Source organism: Schistocerca americana, chromosome 7 (genome assembly GCF_021461395.2).
Source record: "Schistocerca americana isolate TAMUIC-IGC-003095 chromosome 7, iqSchAmer2.1, whole genome shotgun sequence".
Lineage (NCBI taxonomy): Eukaryota > Metazoa > Arthropoda > Insecta > Orthoptera > Acrididae > Schistocerca > Schistocerca americana.
Genome location: NC_060125.1, coordinates 249,873,890 through 249,899,529, shown reverse-complemented (window position 1 = coordinate 249,899,529; position 25,640 = coordinate 249,873,890). Strand labels below are relative to the sequence as shown.

The 25,640-nt window shown below is 43.7% G+C and overlaps 1 protein-coding gene across 1 annotated transcript in view; it reads right to left on the bottom strand.

The window, feature by feature from the left end:
* Positions 1–11,646: 11,646 nt before the first annotated feature.
* LOC124622125 (AP-5 complex subunit beta-1-like) overlaps positions 11,647–25,640 on the bottom strand; it is a 135,680-nt gene continuing 121,686 nt past the window's right edge. The window contains exons 17-18 of the mRNA XM_047147738.1: positions 13,627–13,797; positions 11,647–11,855 (exon numbers count right to left, since the gene is read on the bottom strand). Coding sequence (XP_047003694.1) covers positions 11,695–11,855; positions 13,627–13,797 — 332 coding nt within the window. The 3' untranslated portion in view covers positions 11,647–11,694. The remainder of the gene's footprint in view (positions 11,856–13,626; positions 13,798–25,640) is intronic.

The window sequence follows — 25,640 nt, the reverse complement described above, 5'->3', positions numbered from 1 at the left end:
TGTGTTTTGTATATTCAATAAATAGAACCATATATTAAAAATTATATTATGTCTGCTTGTGTCTGTATATGTACGGATGGGTGTGTGTGTGTGTGTGTGTGTGTGTGTGTGTGTGTGTGTGTGTGGGCGCGCGCGCGCGAGTGTATACCCGTCCTTTTTTCCCCCTAAGGTAAGTCTTTCCGCTCCCGGGATTAGAATGACTCCTTACCCTCTCCTTTAAAACCCACATCCTTTCGTCTTTCACTCTCCTTCCCTCTTTCCTGATGAAGCAACCGCTGGTTGCGAAAGCTAGAATTTTGTGTGTATATTTGTGTTTGTTCGTGTGTCTATCGACGTGCCAGCGCTTTCGTTTGGTAAGTCACATCATCCTTGTTTTTAGATATATTTTTCCCATGAGGAATGTTTCCCTCTATTATATTCATATCATTAATTTGAACCCAACAATTACGTTTGTTATTGTCACTGTTGTATTTCGAAATCTTTTCTGTCATCTTATTTTCTCTTTCTGTTTTTGCCAGTAGTTTCACTTTGTATTCACGTTCTCCTTTTTACCGTAATCTACTATACAATTTTATCCCGCCTATATATACTCAATAATACGTCACCCACTTCCAAACCATAACCAAAAAAATTTTTTTTCTGCTTTCAACACTACCGCTGCTATAAAATCCACCGTTTTTGGTTCACAAACAGTTCCTTTCACCTATTTAACAACCATTTCGGCTAGTTCTGATAACTTTCGCTTTATTTCCATTTCCGTTTTTCCCACATCACGGATAATTTTTAGCCGCTTCCCACAGGTTTTAACGTCACTATTTCTGCGCCAGACAATTGTAAGCCTCATTTTCATAATCTGCCACCACAAAACCACTCCTTTTAATACATTTACACCCAGTTTTTTCGAAATTTTCCCGAATTTCTCCATCCTTTAACGTGTTTTGGCGGCAACACAACCACCTAACCTTTGTGCACATCGTTGTCTACCAACCCAAGTTCACCATAGGATCAACATAGCCCAGCTTTAACCAACACTTTTTCGCCTTTTTTCACAACAGATCTCCAGTTACTTTCTAGTTCACCTTTATCTCTCCCCATATATTTTTATTTTCATTTTCATTTCAGCCTCATGTTACACTTTCCACCTTCTAATACCATGTCACCCTCACAACACCCCCACGACGACCCCATTAAGTTTTATTTACATTCCCTCCGCAAACATGCCTTCACCCTAGCCAGATTACACTCGCATATTTTATTCTCTCAGGCTTGTCTGACATTTGGCATTACCCCCAAAGGCCTCACACTTAAAGTTCCCATCTCTGGCTGCAACCCTTCTTTCCATCAGTCCCTATACCAGTTCCAAACTGAACAATCCATTGCCCTCACCCACCTAATCCTTCTCCTACACATCAACTCAGCCAATGAACACACCCGTCAACTCCTATCCTTAATAAAAGTCCTCAATCTTTCCTCTCCCACATCCACACCGGCTGTTCAGAGCATCCTCCTACAGGCCAACCGCAAATTAGAACAGCATGCCACCCTTCACCTCAAAAAACTATCCAATCTCCTGGTTTCCCACCTCCGGAAAGGCAACTCACTCACCCTTCACAACCTTTCCAGTAAACCTCAACCTCCTTTCAGTGCACACAAACCCAGTCTCTCCCATCTACTCAATCTCCCACTTCCAGCTCCACTCCCTCCAAAACCTCAAAATTCCAATCAACACAATCTGGAACCACAACACCCTAATTCAGCAGTTAACCTTTCCTCCAAACTTCTCTCCCAATCCGAAACCTCTGTCCTATCCAAAGGCCTCACCTTCAGCCCCACTCCCAGATTCAACCAAACAGCCCTCGTCAAAGATTTACTGTCCTACACTCGTACTCTCTGCTGGAAATATCACTTTGCCACGAAGAAAAATGATCCTAATCCTACTCCTAATGATCCAACTCCCCAAGACACTATCCAAATTGAACCCTGCCTGGAACAGTTCCGTCCTCCGTCACAGCGGGACCCACCTCCTCTTCCTCAAAATCACCCTCTCCAAACCTTCCAGGAATTTCTCACTTCCAGCCTTGCCTCTCAATCCTTCTTATCCCCCTGCGGGTCCGGGGTAAGAATAGGCCCGAGGTATTCCTGCCTGTCGTAAGAGGCAACTAAAAGGAGTTTCAATTGTTTCGGCCTTCCGTGTGATGGTCCCCCTTGGGGTTTGACCTCCATTTTTCAAAATTCTACAGAAGTACGAGCCTTTTGGGGAAGAACGCCTTACGTCGTGTATCACTGGTCCTCCGTGCACCAAGACCTTGGCACTCAGCATTGTAACGGCGTTGTAACCATACCCACTATTCCTCAAATTGGGCCTAAACGCCTGATGGGTTGTACAAGTTACGCCCATAGTGCGTCCCCATCTCCACCTACGATCATGATGGACTTTCCATGGCACCCGAAATCCAGCACGGTAGCCAGCCCGTTGTGGTGGGGTCGTCATGTACCCTCTAGGTTGTAGCCCCCTGACAACACAGGGATCGTACTGCCGATACCTGAACTGCACCCTCCCCACGTCGGCCAAGGAGTAGATGCCCGTCTCCTTGGGGCATTAGGACTCCCAGCAATGGTCATCCTGCCAGGTGGCCCTTGCTGAGGCTGGGTGGCGCCCGTGGGGAGAGCCCCTGGTCAGAGTGGGTGGTATCGGCGCGGACGTTTCGCAGATGAAACGTCAACATGTATCAGGTCGCTCTGCGGCCGAGTCTTTTAAAAAGAAAGGTACTGTCTCTGGTTCTGGTTCTCCTGCCCTTTCCCCCTTGGCCACTCCCTGGGAGGAAGGACAGGCCCGCCGGCTTGGGGCGAAGTACTTCCCCCGCTATTTGGTCTGTTCTCGGACCGATGGGGGGACGTTCGCCACCTCCAAGCCCATGTTCTTTGTTCAGCACATCGAAGACGTCTTCGGGGAAATCTAGGCTCTCAGTAAAATGCGTTCGGGCTCCGTTCTTATAAAGACCACCTCCGCCACACAGTCGGCGGCGCTCCAGGCGTGCGACCGACTAGGGGACATCCCAGTGTCCATTGTCCCGCATCTGGCACTGAATAGGACGCAGGGGGTTATTTTTCATCGGGACCTCCTGCTGCATTCTGATGAGGAGCTCAGGGCCAACCTGGAGTGCTGAGGCGTGCATTTCGTCCGGCGAGTCCAGCGCGGCCCCAAAGACAGTCGCATTGACACCAGGGCCTTTATCCTCGCCTTTGAGGGGGACGTTCTCCCGGAGAAGGTAAAGGTGATGTGCTACCGGTGCGACGTGCGACCTTACGTCCCGCCTCCTATGCGCTGCTTTCGGTGTTTGCGCTTTGGGCACATGTCGTCACAGTGTGAGGCTGAGCCCCTTTGTGGCGATTCTGGACGTCCTCTTCATGAGGAACATACATGTACCCCACCACCTCTGTGCGTTAATTGTCCTGGCATCCACTCGCCTAGATCTTTAGACTGCCCCGCATATCAGAAGGAGAAGAAGATTCAAGAACTCAAAACTTTGGATCGTCCCTCTTATTCTGAGGCCAGGAAGAAGTATGACCACCTCCATCCCGTGACGTTGACAACTTCGTTTGCCTCAGTCGTGTCCACTCCTTCCCCAGTATCCTCACCCCTATCCTGTCCCCCCTCCACCTCCTCCCCCCATCCGGGGTCTATGCCTCCGCCTCCCAAATCCCTCCCTTCCAAATCCTCCTCCCCCGTGGCCCCCGCCCCCTCTGCCGCAGGGGCCACCCTTCCTCCTCCTTCCTCCTCCTCACCCCCCCCCCCCCCCCCCCGCCGCCTGAAAAGCGATCCTCTTCTCAGGCGTCCTTCAGGGAAACGTTCCGGACCCCGGCTTCCGAGGTCCGGCATTCCACAACGGACCCCGCGCGTGTGGACCTTCTTCGGGTCCAGCCCACCATCCCTGTGCCTCCTCGGACTTCAAGGAAGGCCTCCAAGAAGAAGTCTCTATCCCCCTCTCCACCCCGGCGCACTTCGTCTGACACTCCATCCGTGAGTCGCTGCTCCCGGCCGTCCTCAGTTTCGCCGGGACGCTCTGCTGCCAGGCGCTCAGCTGGCCTCTCGTCGGCAAATGATGCTGCCCCTCCTACGCAACCCGGGACAGCGGCCGCAGCTGGCGATGACTCGATGGAACAGGATCCGCCTCCCGCCAGTTGTAGCGTTATTCCCTCGAAACCTGGCCCTCTGCGGCCGTCGAGGTGACCAGCTCTTCCCCCGTCTCGTTCCCCCCTTTTTTCTGACTAGCGATGGCCTTGTTACATTGAAACATAAGAGGTATTCGATCTAATTGGGAGGAATTACAACTGCTTCTCCGCCTGCACTGTCCGCTCGTCCTTGGTCTCCAGGAAACCAAGTTGCGCCCAACTGACCGTATTGCCTTCACCCACTATACCTCGGAGCGGTATGACCTCACCCCTGTGGACGGTATTCCAGCTCATGGTGGGGTCATGTTGCTCGTTCGGGACGATGTCTACTACCATCCCATTCCATTGACCACCCAACTCCAAGCAATAGCTGTCCGTATTACTCTTTCTGCCTTTACTTTTTCAGTTTGTACCGTCTACACTCCATCGTCATCCGCAGTTAGTCAGGCTGACATGATGCACCTGATTGTTCAGCTTCCTCCGCCGTTTTTATTGTTTGGTGACTTCAATGCCCATCATCCCCTTTGGGGCTCTCCTGCATCCTGTCAAAGAGGCTCCCTCTTGGCGGATGTCTTCAACCATCTCAATCTTGTCTGCCTCAATACTGGCACCCCGACTTTCCTCTCAGACTCTACTCATACCTACTCCCACTTGGACCTTTCGATCTGTTCTACCACTCTTGCCCGTCGGTTCGAATGGTATGTCCTTTCTGACACCTATTCGAGTGACCACTTCCCCTGTGTCGTTCGTCTCCTGCACCACACCCCATCCCCACGTCCTTCGAGTTGGAACATACCGAAAGCTGACTGGGGACTTTACTCCTCCCTGGCGACCTTTCCGGACCATGATTTTCTCAGTTGTGACAGTCAGGTCGAATACCTCATGGCTGTTATCATCAATGCTGCCGAACATTCCATTCCTCATACTACCTCTTCTTCACGTCGCGTTTCCGTCCCCTGGTGGAATGAGGCTTGTAGAGATGCTATCCGTGCTCGACGACGTGCTTTCCGCACCTTTCGCCGCCATCCTACATTGGCGAATTGTATTGGATACAAACGACTCCGAGCGCAATGCCGTAGAGTCATCAAAGACAGCAAAAAAGCTTGTTGGGCCCCTTTCACCAGCTCCTTTAACAGTTTTACTCCCTCTTCTGTCGTTTGGGGTGGCCTGCGCCGGCTGTCGGGCATTAAGGCCCACTCCTCGGTACCTGGCCTGACCTCAGGTAATGAGGTCCTTGTTGATCCTGTGGCTGTCTCCAACGCCTTCGGCCGCTTTTTCGCGGAGGTTTCAAGCTCCGCCCATTACCACCCTGCCTTCCTTCCCAGGAAAGAGGCAGAAGAGGCTTGGCGACCTTCCTTCCACTCGCTGAATCTGGAAACTTATAATGCCCCCTTTACTATGCAGGAACTCGAACGTGCGCTTGCACTGTCCCGGTCCTCTGCTCCGGGGCCAGATGCCATTCACGTTCAGATGCTGGCACACCTTTTTCCGGCGGGCAAAAGCTTCCTTCTTCATACCTACAATCGCGTCTGGACCGAAGGTCAGGTCCCCATGCGTTGGCGTGACGCCGTCGTCGTTCCTATACCCAAACCCGGGAAGGATAGACACCTTCCTTCTAGTTACCACCCCATTTCTCTTACAAGCTGTGTCTGTAAGGTGATGGAGCGCATGGTTAACGCTCGGTTAGTCTGGATTCTTGAATCTTGACGGCTCCTTACCAATGTCCAATGCGGCTTTCGTTGCCGCTGCTCCGCTGTTGACCACCTTGTGACCTTGTCGACATTCATCATGAACAACTTTTTGCGAAAGCGCCAAACGGTAGCCGTGTTCTTCGATTTGGAGAAGGCTTATGATACCTGTTGGAGAGGAGGTATCCTCCGCACTATGCACAGGTGGGGTCTACGCGGTCGCCTGCCCCTTTTTATTGATTCCTTTTTAACAGATCGAAAGTTTAGGGTACGTGTGGGTTCCGTATTGTCAGACGTCTTCCTCCAGGAGAACGGAGTGCCTCACGGCTCCGTCTTGAGCGTAGCCCTTTTTGCCATCGCGATCAATCCAATTATGGATTGCATTCCACCTAATGTCTCAGGCTCTCTCTTTGTCGATGACTTCGCGATCTACTGCAGTGCCCAGACAACATGCCTCCTGGAGCGCTGCCTTCAGCGTTGTCTAGACAGCCTATACTCATGGAGTGTCGCAAATGGCTTCCGGTTCTCTGAAGAGAAGACGGTTTGTATCAACTTTTGGCAATATAAAGCGTTCCTTCCGCCATCCTTACATCTTGGTCCCGTTGCTCTCCCATTCGTGGAAACAACTTAAGTTTCTAGGGCTCACATTGGACAGGAAACTTTGTTGGTCTCTGCACGTCTCTTATTTGGCGGCCCATTGTACACGTTCCCTTAATGTCCTCAGAGTTCTTAGTTGTTCATCTTGGGGAGCGGATCGCACTGTCCTGCTTCGCTTGTATCGGTCCATAGTCTGATTGAAGCTGGATTATGGGAGCTTCGTCTACTCGTCTGCTCGGCCATCCCTCTTACGCCGTCTGAACTCCATCCACCATCGGGGGTTACATCTTGCGACCGGAGCCTTCTACACTAGTCCCATTGAGAGTCTTTATGCTGAAGCTGCCGAATTACCATTGACCTACCGGTGTGACGTACTGCTGTGTCGGTATGCCTGCCGGCTGTTGTCAATGCCCGACCACCCCTCTTATCAGTCCTTCTTCGCCGATTCTCTCGACCGTCAGTACGGGTTGTATGTGTCTGCCCTGCTGCCCCCTGGAGTCCGCTTCCGTCGCCTGCTTCGACAATTGGATTTTGCCCTCCCTACCACCTTCAGAGAGGGTGAGAGCCCGACACCACCTTGGCTCCAGGCTCCGGTTCATATTTATCTCGACCTCAGCTTGCTCCCGAAGGAGGGTACTCCGGCTGCAGTGTATTGCTCACGGTTTGTCGAACTTCATGCGCGACTTGCCAGTCACACCTTTATTTACACCGATGGCTCCAAAACTGACGATGGTGTCGGCTGGGCCTTTGTCGTCGGGGCCGTCACCTTTAAATACCGGCTCCTCGACCAATGTTCCAGCTTTATGGCCGAGCTTTTTGCTCTCCATCAGGCCGTTCAGTATGCCCGCCGCCACCGCCATTCATCGTATGTACTCTGCTCTGATTCACTCAGTGCTCTTCAGAGCCTTGGAGCTCCCTATCCGGTCCATCCCTTGGTGCAACGGATCCAGCAGTCCCTCCATTCTTTCGCTGATGATGGCTCTCCTGTCAATTTTCTGTGGGCTCCCGGACATGTAGGAGTGCCTGGGAGTGAGGCTGCTGATGCTGCAGCCAAGGCTGCAGTCCTCCTGCCCGGCCAGCCTCCCATTGTGTCCCGTCATCTGACGTTAGTGGGGTTGTTTGTAAGAGGCTTGTGTCGTTGTGGTGGGATACTTGGTCATCCCTTCAAGGAAACAAGCTCCGGGCAGTAAAACCATTCCCAACTGCTTGAACAACCTCCTCCCGACCATCTCGGCGAGAAGAGGTCCTTCTGACCAGGTTGCGGATTGGGCATTGCCGGTTTAGCCACCGCTACCTGCTCTCCGGTGACCCAGCCCCGCAGTGCCCTTGTGGTCAAGCATTAACAGTGCGCCATGTTTTATTGTCGTGTCCCCGCTTTAGTCAATCTCTGTTGTCCTGTCCCTGCCATCTACTTTACCGGATATTTTAGCTGATGACGCTCGAGCAGCTGCTCGTGTTCTTCGTTTTGTAACTTTTACTGGCTTGTCCAAAGACATCTAACTCTTCTACTTATTTTATCTGCATCTTTGTAAGGACTTTCTGGTGTCCCCCCCCCCCCCCCCACCTCCCCTTGAGTTTTACTAGATTCTATGTGCTCTAACAATCGTGACTGGGCGCTAATGACCTCAGTAGTTGAGCGCCCTTAAACCCCCCCCCCCCCCCCCCCCAAAAAAAAAAAAAAAAAAAAAATAATAATAATAATAATAATAATAATAATAATAATAATAATATTAATAATAATAAAAAAATCCTCCTTAAAAAACCTCAATCCTACTCCCAACATCACCACTGCTGAAGCCCAGGCTATCCGTGATCTGAAGGCTGACCGATCCATCGTCATTCTTCCGGCGGACAAGGGTTCCACGACCGTGGTACTTGATCGTCGGGAGTATGTGGCTGAGGGACTGCGTCAGCTTTCAGACAACACCATATACAAAGTTTGCCAAGGTAATCCCATTCCTGATGTCCAGGCGGGGCTTTAAGGAATCCTCAGAACCTTAGGCCCCCTGCAAAACCTTTCACCTGACTCCATCAACCTCCTGACCCCACCGACACCCCGCACCCCTACCTTCTACCTTCTTCCTAAAATTCACAAACCCAATCATCCCGGCCGCCCCATTGTAGATGGTTACCAAGCCCCCACAGAACGTATCTCTGCCTACGTAGATCAACACCTTCAACCCATTACATGCAGTCTCCCATCCTTCATCAGAGACATGAATATGTCTGCTTGTGTCTGTATATGTGTGGATGGATATGTGTGTGTGTGTGCGTGAGTGTATACCCGTCCTTTTTTCCCCCTAAGGTAAGTCTTTCCGCTCCCGGGATTGGAATGACTCCTTACCCTCTCCTTTAAAACCCACATCCTTTCGTCTTTCGCTCTCCTTCCCTCTTTCCTGACGAAGCAACCGTTGGTTGCGAAAGCTAGAATTTTGTGTGTATATTTGTGTGTCTATCAATGTGCCAGCGCTTTCGTTTGGTAAGTCACATCATCTTTGTTTTTAGATATATTTTTCCCACATGGAATGTTTCCCTCTATTATATTTGAACCATATATTAAGATTGCCAAAAAGTTGAGAAGCAATTTCTCCTTTTCTTTTGCAGCCATTCTGGGCCCTCAGTGCAGTATCATGTTTCCTGGGGCTCCCTATGAGTGCTCAATAGATTTTGTAAGCTGTTGCACTGTCCTTGAGCCAGTAAAAACGTACCATAGTGATAGGTGGTTCTATATTTACTTAGCCACTGCTGCAGACACCATTGTGGCGTATTGTCCGCTACATCAACGTCATAGAGTTACCACATTGTTATATAAGCACACCAAGTTAAAAAATCACTCATTTATGTTGTGTACAGCATGTGTACAGATGGCATCCTATCATATACAAGACAATATTGGATGTAGAGAGAGATTACAATATGAATGTCGACAAGTCTAAAGTTATTGCTGACCTGTATGGGCAAAGTGTATTTCCTTGTGGTAGATTTGATTTTGCTTTAACAAGCATGGTTCATATTGAGTCTGCTCTACATTTATTACCTACATGTTTGGAAAGTTTTCCTGATTCAGATGTACTGGTGTTTCGGAATTTATGGTAACAAGCTGAAGTTGCTATCCCCACAGATACTTTCAGCAGATTTTTTTTAAGTCGTAGTAGGTGTGTACGAAATTGATGCAAGTGTAAATGTCCAAAGACAGTGCTGTACTCATACATCTTTTGTCAAATACATGTTCCTGTTATAAAATAAAGGCATAAATTTATAACTTCTTAAGTCTTCAATTACTGATTCTAATTAGGTTTTGCAGAGAACAATCTGGAAAAGAAGTATTACCATTAGCAGCACCAACATGAAGTATATAATGAATATATTTGCAGTGACTCCCACTATATACATAAGAAAATGAAACATCTGTAGCCATCCTTATGATGTCATTTATTGTATGGCTACCAGTTTTGGTGCTTCAGGTCACAATCTTTAGGTCTAAGCTGATGCTGAAGGGGTTAACACCATCCATACACACGATGCATCAGTGGCCTACACCTGTAACTGCTTTATGCAGACTACTTGTAACCTTGATGATGTCTCTTCAACTTTCAACCGACTCACTCACTGAGTCAATTGGTAGTTAATGGTTGGAGCGACAACACTGCAATTACAAGTAGCCTACGTAAACTAGTTACAGATGTTGGCCACTGATGCACTGTGTATACAGATGGTGTGTAATTACTTCAGCATAAGCAAAAGTCTGAACATGGGGCACTGAGGCACCAAAACTGGTAGCAATACAACAAATGACATCTTATAAGGAAGGCTGTAGATGTTTCATTTTCTTACATAAGTGAATAGCCGAAGTCCCCCAGACCTCCAATCACAGGGATGGACATACAGAAACCCAATATATATATGTTCCACAGTACAATGGTGTAGACTGTATGAGAGTTCTATGGTTCAGTGCTGCATTATGGTTATTCCTCGTTTTGTCTCATTTGGACATTGAATGTTATGGAGACTGCATACTTCTGTGTAATTACTTTATACGTGGAAATAAATCTTTTCATGATTTAACCGCATATAACTGGTACACCCAATGTGATTATGCATAACAGTACATCCGCGCCAGCTTCGACGTTCTGCACCATGTCAAAACTATGACTATTACTCCCGTGCCAGCCATGTCGGTTTTTCTTTCAGCACAAAAATGAATTCCTCGACAGTACCTAAAGAGACAGCCTCAAGTAATGGAGTTATCAACAGGGTTACGACCAAACAACCGCCGTTTGGCAAAATAGCTCTTTGCTTTGGTTCACATGATTAGTGAGCCAGTTCTTCTAAGCACAGATTATGGCAGATGTAATGAGTGGCCATACACCTGCTCTGTTACTGTGGCTTGAAGGCTGTTCGTAATCCTAGTAAATCAATCAGTAGTATTTCTGTCCACTTCTCTGTCATGTGACATTGAAGGGCTGATTTCAATTGTCAGTGCAGGCATTCCGCCACACTGTTCGCTGCATGATAATAAGTGGGGGTCCTCATTCGCTTGACACCTAACAATGTGGCAAGGGCTTTGAAGAGGTATGCCTCAAATTGACGTCCTTGATCTGTCGTTATTCTCAATGCCACACCAAAACGCACAATCCATCCTCTGAAAAATATTTTTGCCACAGTCTCCACAGTAATGTCTGCTGCAGGTAATGCTCCTGGTCATTTAGAGTGTGTGTACATGACTGTAAGGTCATAACTGCAGCCTTCAGACGTTGATAGTGAGCCAACAATATCCATGTGGACATAGTAAAATCACTGACTAAGCAGTATAAATGTACCCAGCAGCGCCTTCGACATGTTGTGTGATTTTGTTCTTTTGACAGACCATACATTGTCAGACATACAGACAGCCGAGGTTTTCACTTCGTGACATAACATAATAATTTCCACATATTTAATATTATCAGGCACTTTAATTACAACTGATATCAACATATAACTCATATGCTTTTAATACTCATAACAATAAAAACAGTACATATAAAATTTAAAGTAAAACAGTTCATAAATAAAATAGTAAAAAAGGTCTACAACAGATCATTCAACTGCATCACAATTAGAGACTCTCTCTCTCTCTCTCTCTCTCTCTCTCTCTCTCTCTCTCTCTCTCTCTCTCCCCCCCCCCCCCCCCCCCTCCCTCCCTCCCTCCAATACTTCCTCAAAACTGCATCAATGCATAGGATACAGTCTGTATTTAACACAGGCCCCACTGTTCAAAGAAATTTCCTGCTAGTGCCATAATATAAGCTTCTTCTGTTAGAAATGTGACAGCTGATTTTTCATCACATATGTGAAATTCTGCCAATAAATGATACTGAGGTGGTAGATAAATTCCAACATGGTAATGACTGCCATCTGAAAAACATTTAAATACCACATGGAAGATTAAACACACCTTGAAATTAACAATATTAATGTATTAATTTTATTATGAAATCTTTTTTCTCGTGAAGATGATGTACAATATAGAACTATTATTAACTAGAAATTTCCGACAACAATCTTCGAAGTTACACTTATCAAGATACTAGTTCATCTTTTATAAATTAAGGCAGTAAACAGAAATACTTCTCTGGAAGGTCATACAGCATTACGTTTATGCATATGAAATTAAAAAAAAAAAAAAAAAAAAAAAACAACACACAAGAAAATATGTGCTGCTAATTGCTATAATTACAGAGCTGGAAAAGGCAATTACTGAAGTGATGTGGAATCCAAAACAGAACAATTATAGGAAATCCCTCAGTATTGGCAACAGTAGCTCACTGGATTTGTCAAAAATCTGAAATGTGACTGTGCTGCTAAACATAGTTCAGATCCCTCACAAGTATCTTTTTCATTATCACTAACATTTTCATCTGTAAAGAATGCAAAATGAACAGGACAAAGATATTATCATACTTATAAAATAATGAAAATGTGGGGTCACAGAGAGGCACACACAAAATCACATATTTCTGAACAGCTACAATGCGCCAGCTGTGGTAGGTAAGGGGAGGGAAGGTAGGGGAAGGACAGGCAGCTGTTGTACGGGATGTGAATATAAAACACAGGCACCAGAGCTGGTGCACTTTCACTCTGCCAGAACTTTCCTTACCACAGTTCCTATAAGGTGTTTTGCAAGTTTGTTAAGGATGAGTTGCCATTTCACTGAGATATTGTGGTTGAAACTTCCTACAGCTGACAAATAATTCCGTAACAGGTTAGCAGCAGTGTGGGCTCCCATTTTTCTAACACAAAAAGAACCAATGACTTGTCAAAAATTAAAAAAAGATCAGTTTTCTATGGTTGCCACAGTGTGGGTACTGAAAGATAAGCTGTGGTTCAAGGTCCTATAACTGGTAGCCCAGTAACTGATAAACACCAATCACAAGATCATCACTGCCTTTTTTTTTTTATATAGTAGAAACAATATATTTACTTGAGAACCGGTTGTCTGGCATCCACCACTTTTATACACGTCCTATGGGTGCTACATGTGGCACTTCCATTGCTCTGGGAGTCCATCTGCAAAATGTTTGCACTAATATAAGCTGAATCTAAGCGATCAGTTACATGATCTTTTCTCTAAATACTACAGCTGATTTGTGAATCTAAACACAAATGTCCTTCCTCCTCCTCCTCCTTTCTCTCTCCCTTTCTTGTTGTGTCACTCTTTTTACTGATGTTGATGTCTAGAAGCCAATGGGAGGTATGTGACCATAATTTTTAATGAAGCTTACTGGTTACTCTTCACATTTTGTAGCCATCAAGGTCCTATCTGTCAGTATCACTAACTTTAGCAGATGAAATGAAGTTTTTCGCTCCCTGATATTTCTTCTCACTGCTGTATTGTTCACTGCTGAACACAGTATCTGAATATTGACTGAAATCTCAGTGATGAAATAATAACACAGATGGTCTCCAACACTGCAACATTCCCATGTGCACCACAGCTATCATTTATGCCAATTGAAACTACTCTAAATAGAGAGCACAATGCTGAATGCACACAATTTACATTGTTATCAGAAGAATGTGTGATTACTTGGAAGCTACAGAAAATAAATTAATCCTGAGAGTTGGGGTGTGGATGTGGGAGAGGATAATGAGGTCACTTCACTGAAATTTATGGATCAGCTCCTACCTGATTTGCTGTGTATTATAAAAGGTCCCAGTCTTTCTTCCAATTCTTTGAGAATTTTCTCTTTTGGAGCATACAGAATTGTGACAGACTCACAACATGATGCTTTCAGTTCACTCCACAATGCACTGTATAATCTCTCTTGAAAGGTGCTTTTTACAGCAGCATCTGAATCTAGAAATAAAAATTCCATAATGTGCGTTTATTACATTACAGTGCCACATAACATGCACTGTAATATATATATATTACTAACATTTTTCTGAAACTAATTCTTAATGGAAATAAATTAAGAACACACAAAATATTTCTGAAAAAGGCAGCTGAAAGATATTGCTTCAGAGACATCAATTTCCCCTTTCAGAAATAAGGCTGAAAAAAAAAAGACAACAGAGACTGCAGAGAAATGGAAAGGACAGACAGAAAGAAAGATAGGGCATGGGCTGCCTGATTTTCATTAATAAAGGATTTGCAATTTATTTGGTAATTCCTGTTGTTTTTCCATGAGTATTTGTCTCTTTGTCTGTACATTCAACTGCTTACGTAGGAATCTTATATTCTGAAAATCAGTATAACATTTTACAGCCTCAAATAACACAAAGTTAACAATATCATCTTATCTATCTGTTCAACACAAGGGTGTGTGAAACATGGTATTCCATTGAAACATTGCTTGTCCTTCTGTCATGAGGAGTGGATACAGGGAGAGAGAAGTGGGAGGCAGGGAGAGGGGTTGGGGTGGGTTGCTAGAGGCTTGAAGAGAGGCAGTTGATTTGTGGCTAGGAAAGTGGGAGGACGGGAGGGTGGCAAATTTGCGAGCTAGGTGTGTGATGTACAGTTGTTGGAGTCAGCAAGGAATGACACAGGCTGAAGGTGATGTGGGGATGTGAATTGGGAGGGGGCAAGAGAGCAAAGGGAGGAGAACTATTGGGTGGAGGGTGTTGGGCCAGAGAGTTGCTGGAAATTGGAACCAGGGTGATTACAGGAGTGAAGGATGTGCTGCAAACTTTGTCCTTGGCAACAGTATGATGGTGGTCACTCATCCTGGTGGACAGCTAGCTGGTAGTCGGATCGACATATAAAGCTGTGCAGTATTTGCAGCAGAGTTGGTAGATGGCATGACTGCTCTCATAGGTGTCCTGGTGTCTGATGGGGTAGGATAAGCCTGTGACAGCATAGGGGTAGTTTTCCACGGTCTTTAGTATGGACAGGGACTGCGACTGTTGTGTGCAGATGTGAGCCGAATTGGTGACACTTCGCTCTCAGCTTCAGGCTGTGATGGCTTCGGTTACACAGCTTGAGGCTGCAGTGGATGGGCACCACTGTTGTGGGCCGGCCGTGGGGATACAACGGACGTCCAGCACGCCAGAGTCCTCCGATCAGTCCTCACCGGTAGCCAACCCAGTTACTGCTCGCACCGAGTCTGACCCTTCACCTGTGGTCGAGTGGGTGGTCACCCTGGGGTGAAGCAGGCGGTGAAAGACTTCCCAGGCGGCTGCACATAAGGCCTCCCCAGTTTGTCTGACAAACAGGTTCCAGGTGCTGTCTGTGGCTGACACTGTCACTGAGCCAGATGCAGTCGCTTGTCCTGTTTCTAAGGAAACCACTCAGCCTGCAAGATTCGGGCAATCGCAGGGGGTGGGATTATTGGTAGTTGGGAGCTCCAATGTTAGGCGCGTTATGGGGCCCCTTCTGACGAGAAGGGTAAGAAAGCCAACGTGCACTCCGTGTGCTTACTGTGTGCAGTCATTCCAGATGTGGAAAGGGTCCTCCCAGATGCCATGAAGAGCACAGGGTGCAGCCAACTGCAGGTGGTTGCTCAAGTCGGTACCGATGATGTGTTTTACTTTCCATCAGAAGAGATTCTCTCTGGTTTCGAGTGGCTAACGGAAATGGTAAAGGCTGCCAATCTTGCTTGCAAGATGAAAGCAGAGCTGATCATTTGCAGCATAGTCAACAGGACCAATTGCAGACCTCTGGTACAGAGACGAGTGGAGGGTCTGAATCAGAGGCTCAGACAGTTCTGTGACCGTGAAGGCTGCAGATTCCTCAACTTGCGCCAAACGGAGGTTGGGTTTCGGGTTCTGCTGAAAAGGTCAGGTGCCCACTATATGCAAGAGGCGGCTACATGGGAGCAGGTGCTGTGTGGTGTGGACTGGGCAGTTTTTTTAGGTTAGAGGGTCTTGGGAAAACACAAGAAGGGCTTCAGTCACAAAGGGTGCAGGCTGAACACAGGAAGAACATAGATACAGGAACCATTGGTATAACAGTTCTAAATTGTCACAGCTGCGTTGGGAAAGTACCAGAGCTCCAAGCACTAATAGAAAGCACTGATGCTCAAATTGTTATAGGCACTGAAAGCTGGCTAAAGCCAGATATAAGCTCAGCTGAAATTTTAGCGAAGAACCTAACGGTTTTCCAAAGGGATAGGCTAAACACAGTTGGCGGTGGCAAGTTTGTTGCTGTCAGAAGTAGTTTACCTTGTCGTGAAATTGAAGTAGATTCTTCCTGAGAGTTAGTATGGGCAGAGGTTATTGTTGGCAACCAGAATAAAATAATAATTGGATCCCTTTACCAACCTCCCAATTCTGATGATACAGTTGCTAAAAGGTTCAAAGAAAACTTGAGTTTGATTTCAAACACATACCCAACTGATACGATAATAGTTGGTGGTGACTTTAATTTACCCTCGATGTGTTGGCGAAAATACATGTTTAATTCTGGAAGTACGCATAAAATATCATCTGAAATCGCTCTTAACTCATTCTCTGGAAAATTATTTCGAGCAGTTGGTTCATGAGCCCACGCGAATAGTAAATGGTTGTGAAAACACACTTGACCTCTTAGCAACAAATAGTCCTGAGTTAATGACGAACATCAAAACTGATTCACGGATTAGTGAACACAGAGTTGTCGTAGCAAGGTTGAATATTGCAATCCCCAAATCCTCGAAAAAATAAGCGAAAAATATACCTATTCAAAACAGCAGATAAAAATTCACTTGACACCTTCCTAAGAGACTAACTCCACTCATTCCAAATTAACAATATAAGTGGTAGACTAGATGTGGCTTAAATTGAAAGAAATAGTATCGGCAACAATTGAGAGATTTATACCAAATAAATTAACAAACAACGGAGCTGATCCTCCTTGGTACACAAAACGGGTTAGAAAACTGTTGCAGACACAATGAAACAAACATGCCAAATTTAAACATGCAAAATCCACAAGATTGGCGATCTTTTACAGAAGCTCAAAATTTAGCACGGACTTCAATCCGAGATGCCTACAACAGTTTCCGCAATGAAACTTTGTCTCGAAACCTGGCAGAAAATTCAAAGAGATTCTGGTCGTATGTGAAGTATGTTAGCGGCAAGAAACAATCAATGCCTTCTCTGCACGATAGCAATGGAGATACTATCGAAGACAGTGCTACCAAAGCACAGTTATTAAACACAGCCTTCCAAAATGCCTTCACAAAAGACGACAAAGGAAATATTCCAGAATTCGAATGGAGAACAGCTGTTGACATGAGTAACGTAGAAGTAAATATCCTCGGAGTAGTGAAGCACCTTAAATCACATAAAAAAGCAAATCTTCTGGTCCAGACTGTATACCAATTAGGTTCCTTTCAGAGTATGAGGATGCATTAGCTCCATACTTGACAATCATATACCCAAAGACTGGAAAGTTGCACAGGTCACACCAACAGTCAAGAAAGGTAATAGGAGTAATCCACTAAATTACAGGCCCATATCGTTAATGTTGATATGGAGCAGGATTTTGGAACATATACTGCATTTGAATATTATGAATTACCTAGAAGAAAATGGTCTATTGACACACAGTCAACATGGGTTTAGAAAACATCGTTCCTGTGAAACACAACTAGCTCTTTATTCACATGAAGTGTTGAGTGCTATTGACAAGGGATTTCAGATTGATTCCGTGTTTCTGGATTTCCGGAAGGCTTTTTGACACTGCACCACACAAGTGGCTCGTAGTGAAATTGCGTGTTTATGGAATATCGTCTCAGTTATGTGACTGGATTTGTGATTACCTGTCAGAGAGGTCACAGTTCATAGTAATTGATGGAAAGTCATCGAGTAAAACAGAAGTGATTTCTGGCGTTTCCCAAGGTAGTGTTATAGGCCCTTTGCTGCCCTAGATACACAATTTTGGAGACAATCTGAGCAGCTGTCTTCGGTTGTTTGCAGATGACGCTGTCATTTATCGACTAATAAAGTCATCAGAAGACCAAAACAAACTGCAAAACGATTTAGAAAAGATATCTGAATGGTGCAAAAAGTGGCAGTTGACCCTAAATAACAAAAAGTGTGAGGTCATCCACATGAGTGCTAAAAGGAACTCATTAAACTTCGGTTACACGATAAATCAGTCTAATCTAAAAGCTATAAATTCAACTAAATACCTAGATATTACAATTACGAACAACTTAAATTGGAAGGAACACATAGAAAATGTTGTGGGGAAGGCTAACCAAAGACTGCGTTTTATTGTCAGGACACTTAGAAAATGTAACAGACGTACTAAGAAGACAGCCTACACTACGGTTGTCCGTCCTCTTTTAGAATACTGCTGCACGGTGTGGGATCCTTACCAGATAGGACTGATGGAGTACATCGAGAAAGTTCAAAGAAGGGCAGCACGTTTTGTATTATCGCGAAATATAGGAGAGAGTGTCACAGAAATGATACAGGATTTGGGCTGGAAATCATTAAAAGAAAGGCGTTTTTCGTTGTGACGGAATCTTCTCACAAAATTCCAATCGGCAACTTTCTCCTCCGAATTCGAAAATATTTTGTTGACAACGACCTACATAGGGAGGAATGATCACCATGATAAAACAAGTGAAATCAGAGCTCGTATGGAAATACACAGGTGTTCATTCTTTCCGCATGCTATACGAGATTGGAATAATAGAGAATTGTGAAGGTAGTTTGATGAACCTTCTGCCAGGCACTTGAATGTGATTTGCAGAGTATCCATGTAGATGTAGATGCTGGTTGGGTGCTTCTGGCAGGTCATGCACCTTTGCGTTCCACAGGGATATGATCTAAGGGGCAAACTTTTGGGAGTAGAGAGGCATAGAGACGAAGCAGAGTGCTGTTTAGAATGCGTGGGTGAGAGAACATCACTTCAGGAGGGGTGGGAAGGATCTTGGATAGGATATACCTCATTTCAGCGCATGATGAGAGATAATAAAAGCCCTGGTGGAGGGGGGGGGGGAGTCTGTTTCAGCTGTTCCAATCTGAATGACAAGGGGACTGCTCCTTTGTAATTGATTCTTGGGAGTTGTGGAAGGATAAGGCAAGAGGAATCTGTTTGTGGACTATGGGAGGTTGTGCTTGCCTGTGAAGGCCTTCGTGAAAACTGCAGCATACTGGGCAATGGAGTTTTTGTCACTGGAGATACTTTGTCCACGTGTGGCCAGGCTGTATGAGACAGATTTTTTTGTGGAAGAGATGGCAGCTACCAAAATGCAGGTACTGTTTTAATGTAGATAGAGTTGTGGACAGATCCATCAGAGATGTGGATGTGGAGATCAACATCCAGGAGAGTCAGGTGAAGTGGCTTGGAGAGAAAATGTTGAGGTTGTGAACGAATGAGGGTAGGGTGTTTTGGCCCTGAGTCCAGATCATGAAAATATTATTATGGTATCTTGGCCCTGAGTCCAGATCATGACAATATCATCATGAACCTGAACCAGGCCAGGGGTTGGCAGTTTTGGGGAGGTTTCCTCTAGGTGGGCCATAAACAGATTGGCATAGGAGCGTCCACGTGGATGCCCATGACTGTGCTGCATACTTGTTTGTATGACCAGATATAGTTGGTAAGGTGTATAAGAAATGGGAGTGTGGGTTTGGGATCTGAAGCACATTGGAAGAGGTACTGTTTGACAGTAGCAAAGCCATGGGCACGAGGGATGTTTTTGTATATAGGGACATGGCATCAACTGTGATGAGGAGGGATCCAGGAAGTAAAGGAGTGGGGAGGGTGGAGAGTCAGTGAATAACACGGTTAGTATCTTTTATGTGGGACATTGGTTTCACACCTTTGGTTGGAGGTGGTGTTCATCAAGAGCATGAATTCTTTCAGTGGGAATACAATAGCCAGCTACAATGTAGTGTCCACAATTGCTGGGTCTGTGGATTTGTGGGAGCATGTAGCTGGTGGGAGTGCAGGATGTTGGGATAAGAATGAAGATGAGCTCTTTGGAGAGGTAAGTGCCTATGGGTTTTAGTAGAGATTTGAGGTTATGTTGGACTTCTGGGATGGGATCACTCTGGTAGATCTTGTAGGTAGAGATGTCAGCCAGTTGGCGGAAGTCTTCTGCCAGGCAGTTACTGTGACTCTTCATGACAGTGGTGGAACATTTTTCTGCAGGGAGGATGATTAGGTCAGGATCTGGTTTAAGGTTGTGTTTGGCTGTGCTTTCCTCTGCTGAAAGGTTAGTGTTCTTAGGGAGGTAGCTGGGGAAGGATGGTGGGGCCAAGTTGAAGGTAAGGAATTCCTGGAAGGTTGTTGAAACAAGAAGGGTTCAATATAATACAATGGTACTGATATATGGATGACATAATCTGTCTCATAGATGAAACACAAACTAGGACAGAAGAGCGACAAAGTAACATCAACACAGTAAACCCATAAATACACTTCACAATGGAAACTGAAAGAAACAAGAAACTAAATTGCCTGGACCTTACAATTACAAGAGAAACAACCAACATTAATTTTCTGTCTACAGAAAACCTACATCCACAACCACTGTTACCCATAGCTCATCCAACCACACGAGAGCTCAAATAAGCCAGTTTCAAACACATGCTCCATGGAATAAACAAAACACCACTCAAAACTAAAAATCACACACACAAACTAAATATAATCAAATTGCTGTTGAAAATGAATGCAAAACAGATATCATAAACAAGCTCAACAACAAGATAAAAATGAAAGATACTTATATTGGAGACCAACTAAGTGCACAACCGACGAGTCTGGAAACAGAGAGACGGAACACACAGACAACACAGCATGTGACAGCCTGTCAGAATAAAGAACCAAATGGTACAATCTAACATACAAAAATAAAATACTACATAGCATTGCAAATATATTGAAGAAGCAAGGGATCCCAATAGCATTCAGAACAAACGACACAGTACAACAAAGACTACAATCAGACAAAAGAACTCCACACAAATTCAGCAATGTAGGAAAGTACTACCTTATGCACAACTCCTGTCAATAGCAATACATAGGACAAACAAGCAGAAACTTTGGATAAGGTACACAGAGCACACAATAGCTCTGAAGTGTGACAGAACACATTCCACTCTCATAGAACACTTCATAAATACAAACCACCATCCCACAAATATTGAAACTGATCTACACAGCAGGTTATAACAGAAGCTAGCATTAGAAGAGAATTACTGCAGACAAAAGGCTACACTGAAAGCTAGCGACACATGTAAATAGCAAGGTTGCATAGTGTTTTGGATTACTGCCAAGGCGATAAGTTATGTTTTTGTGTGTTTTTAGACCATCCACAAGATGATCAACTAACATGAGTATACAACGGATTACAATATACCCTAGTGCCCACCACGACTGTGTTCATATCAAAACCACAATTCCTAATACTAGAACACTGACATATGCAGTTCACATTCTGATACATGTTAATAACAGCCATTCCTACAGTTGCAGATGACATGCTGTATGCCAAAATAATGGCAACAAACACAAACTATGCAGTGACTCAAAAGTAAAAAAGTTATTATAAAACAATTTACATCATACAGTATCTTGAACCAAGCAGTAATCCATGTAATAATGTTGTGGCTTTTATGGCTTTCCCAACATATCTGTTGCAAATACACTTCTTGGGTTTGCCACCAGACCTACTGTACAGCTCCCACAATAATTCGATACAACTGTTCAACATCTTCAGGTTGTGGTTGATGCTGTTGTCAGCGCTACAAGATGCAACTGACGATAATTGCGTGATGGTGTTGAAATTTGTCAGGTCAGGAGCAGGCAGCTGAAGGAAAGCAACGCTTATAGTGCCCCCTGATGGGCAGGGCTACTGAGAGCCAGGATTGGGCTTGAGGAAGGGTGTGTGATTGGCCTCCATGTCCAAATGCGGCAATCCAATTTTACTGTTATTTTAGAAAAGGTTTGATTTAAACAACACAATTCAGGAAATACTGGAGATAAACAAAAGATACTCATTGGGATGAAAAATAGGATAATCATAATTTCTTACTAAGCACTCAACATATGTTTACAAATATAATTTATACTATCATACAATATTTTGCATGAGATATTGTCGGCAGAATTAAAGCAAGCTAACAGCTGTTCACGGCACAAAATACTGAATCATGTAGCACTGTGCAACTACAAACAGCACTAAGTTCAGCTGCATGTTAGATGCAGCATTATCCTATATTTCACAGCCTGTGAACATTCGTGGAAGTTATACAGTCTGTGACGTGTTACTGCATTGCACTTAGAAAGCAGATACCTCCAAAGAAATCACTTGAAGTTTTCCTATGCAGAGCAGAAGGTGTACGAGCAGGTTTATAAGAGTAACTGTTCCTAATTTTTCTGATGTCGCACAAGATGTGACCATAAACATACCCATCAATAATACAGCGTCTGCAAATTCTTCATTTTCTATACATAAACAATGAATTACTAAAGTCTGTTTGTTATTATAAGTCACAGAATATCTTCTTGAAATTTGTTTACTTAGTATCTGGTGTTAAAACGTGTAACATTGTTTTTCTACAGATGTGATGAATGACAGACTTCCTAATTACAGAACTGACACTGAAAGTTAAACTTCCTGCCTTCAGTACATAATTTTTTTCCAAGCACACCTTCTGCATTCACATTTCTCATTTCCAACACACATTTTCAACCAGAATGAGAATAGATTGCAGTAGTTACAAATTTAAAATTTATTTGCAATTTTCATTATATTTAATTAAAATAATTTCATAGAAAGAAAACAATTTGTAGCAGACTTGCATAATTTTTCTATTGCTAAGATTGTGCTCTACATTTCACACTCATTTTGCAGTGAAGTCCTTCCAGAACTTTTATAACAATATACACTTTCCTTCATTCCAGTACAAGTTCAAAATGACACATTACTGGACATTGCTTTATTAATGACAATGTTTAATTTCAAGCCATCTGTTATTTAAGAAGTGTTACACCTTGTATCATGTTCTATCACAATCAACATCATTTGGAATGCAGTAAAACAAAAAATTGTCATAAATCATGTCTCCAATTTTGCACTATGGTTTTGGATGAACTAAAACACCAATTGGATGCATCATGAAAGAGTGCAAAGGTTAAACACATGGGATGCCCAATAAGTAAGTTTCCCTGCTTTATATTAAAAAAAAAACAGTTTATCATGTTGAATTAATTTTATTGACAGTGTGCAGTGCTTCTGTCACTTTTCTATATATTCACCATGTTTTTTCCATGCATTTTTGGTAATGTGACAAGTTTTTCCAAACTAATGCACTAATGCTGTACAGGTCGGGTCCTATGCTCATATCACTATAGTGGGCCTCTCTGTGTGCTGTTCGTCATATACATTCTTCGTGCCCTCCCACATACTGCACACACCAACATTGAACAATTTAAATGCCCATACAACCTTCCCTATAGATGGATATCAACAGTGGACAGTTGTTTTCCTGTTAAAAAGTGAATGACAGAGCACAGCTCACAAGCGGACACACTTTGTAGTAATAACTCCTTGCTAGGTGGCAACATACTGGCAAGATACTGCGGATGAATAACACTAACAACAGTCAAAACTCAATAACCAATCAAATTATCATAAAAATTACAACAAAAGAAAAGTCAATAATGATGACGTGTTTCCAAAAGCCACATAGCTGTATGAAGATGCTTTATTCGCAACTACCAGTTTTAAGTCAGTATAGATGCTTCTTCATGTTTATAATGGTTATATTTCCATAATGTAGATGAGCAGTTAAGCAGCCCAAGTTCTCGGGAAGTTATCCTTGTTAATAGTCAAAGCACAATAGTGGGTTGTCATAATAAAATTGAGTACACCCTAAAGAGGTGTCTCAAAATGTACAAAGCAAGACTGTTGCATAAGCCAGGTCGGATAACACCACGTAGGATATGATACAAGATCTGTTACACAGTAACTGCATAAACCAATGAAGTAAAACTTAAAATGTGTGTAGTCACGCCATATTGCTAACAAGCTGATGTGTTGTAAGCAGCCCATGGAAGCTGTATACTGCTAGCCTCCATGGGCTGCCTACACCACTTTGGCGTATTTGCAATACGGCAGAAGTACGCACATTTTAAGTAAAACTTAAAACATCGGTTTATACAATTGCTGTCTTAACAGGCCTTATAATGTAACCTATGCGGTATTATCTGCCCTGGATCATTCAACAGTCATGTATATACTGAGGAGCATCTTTTAGGTGTACTCAATTTTATTATGACAACCCACCATTGTGGTTTGACTTTTTACGTGGATAACTACCTGAAAACTGGGGCTACTTAACTGTCCATCTACTTTAAGAAAATATAACCATTATAAACCTGAAGATGCATCTATATTGATGTGAAACCGGTAGTAGTGAATAAAACACTTTCATACAGCTATGTGACTTTCGGAAACACCTAATCGTTCTTGAATTTTTAATTGTTATAATTTTTATGATAATTTGAATTGTTATTGAGTATTGTTATTGTTCTTCATAATGTGGAGCTGTGGTTGCCATCCCCAGAAAGTTATTTGTAAGATATTGTGGTAAGTACTTTAAGCAGGTGTGAGCACTGACAACACATACCAGTCAAACTCGCCAGCCTTATTGGATGACCTCTTATATCGAGAAAGAACAGCAGCAGCATGGCGCTTTCATGGAATAGAAGACTGACAGTATAGTACTAAATAATGGTTTGAAAAGTAGTGACAAAGACAGTGATTAGAAACCCAAGACCACCACTGTTAGGGACTGGATGACAGCTCGACTGAGACCAACACTGCAACACAGAAAACTGATATGACTGATAAACTTACATGTTAGAAGTTTGACTTCAGATGTTATTCAATAATGAATTATTGTAAACTTATGTATGTGCCATTTAACTTTATTTCATGAATTGGTTTAATTTAACTTCACTCTGAAACAAAAAGCTAAATATATACTGATTTCTAAGTCGCCAGTAATATTGTGATATGGAGTGTTCAGTAAACAGACATCAGTAAGCTTGCATGTAAACTGCAATGAATCATGCAACATGTAGCATATTATAACCTGCTTGCCCATAACACTGTCAATGGCGCTTTGCAAGCCTTTCCTTTAGCGACTGTTTGAATTATAGCATCAAAATATAGTTGCCTTGCCAAATTACATTCAGTGGCAAGGTTCCTAAATCTATGAGACATTGTTGATGCACAGTTATCTTAGACAATTTTCATCACAAGTCAAGGTGCTGAATGCTACAGCTTCAGCTACATTTGCTGCTGGAAGAGTGTAGAAGAAAGCATAGCAACACATAGATTCAGAAATTTTAAACTAGAGCAACTTACTCAAGAGGTCTGATGGTTCCAAAGTAATGTAGTCAAAGTTTTAAGTATGAATTATTTTCTGATATTTAATTTCTTCTTCTAAATCTTTTGTAACACCAATATGATAATCACTAATAACTAACTTACATGCCTCAGCAACCTGACTGTCAGTCAATTTCGATTATTTCCATAAAAATCCATGTGTTTCATCTAAAATCTTCCTAAAGGGTCATCAAGCTGGACACTAGAATGTCAATGGTGACATAAAAACATTTATCTTTAACAAATCTTCTGAATTCACATTTGTTACTTACTCCCTGGTTTCATAAAGAAACTATTTCTTCTTCACAATGTGCACCTCAGGAAATTCAGGACCTATATTAATTACACTGGCAACAAT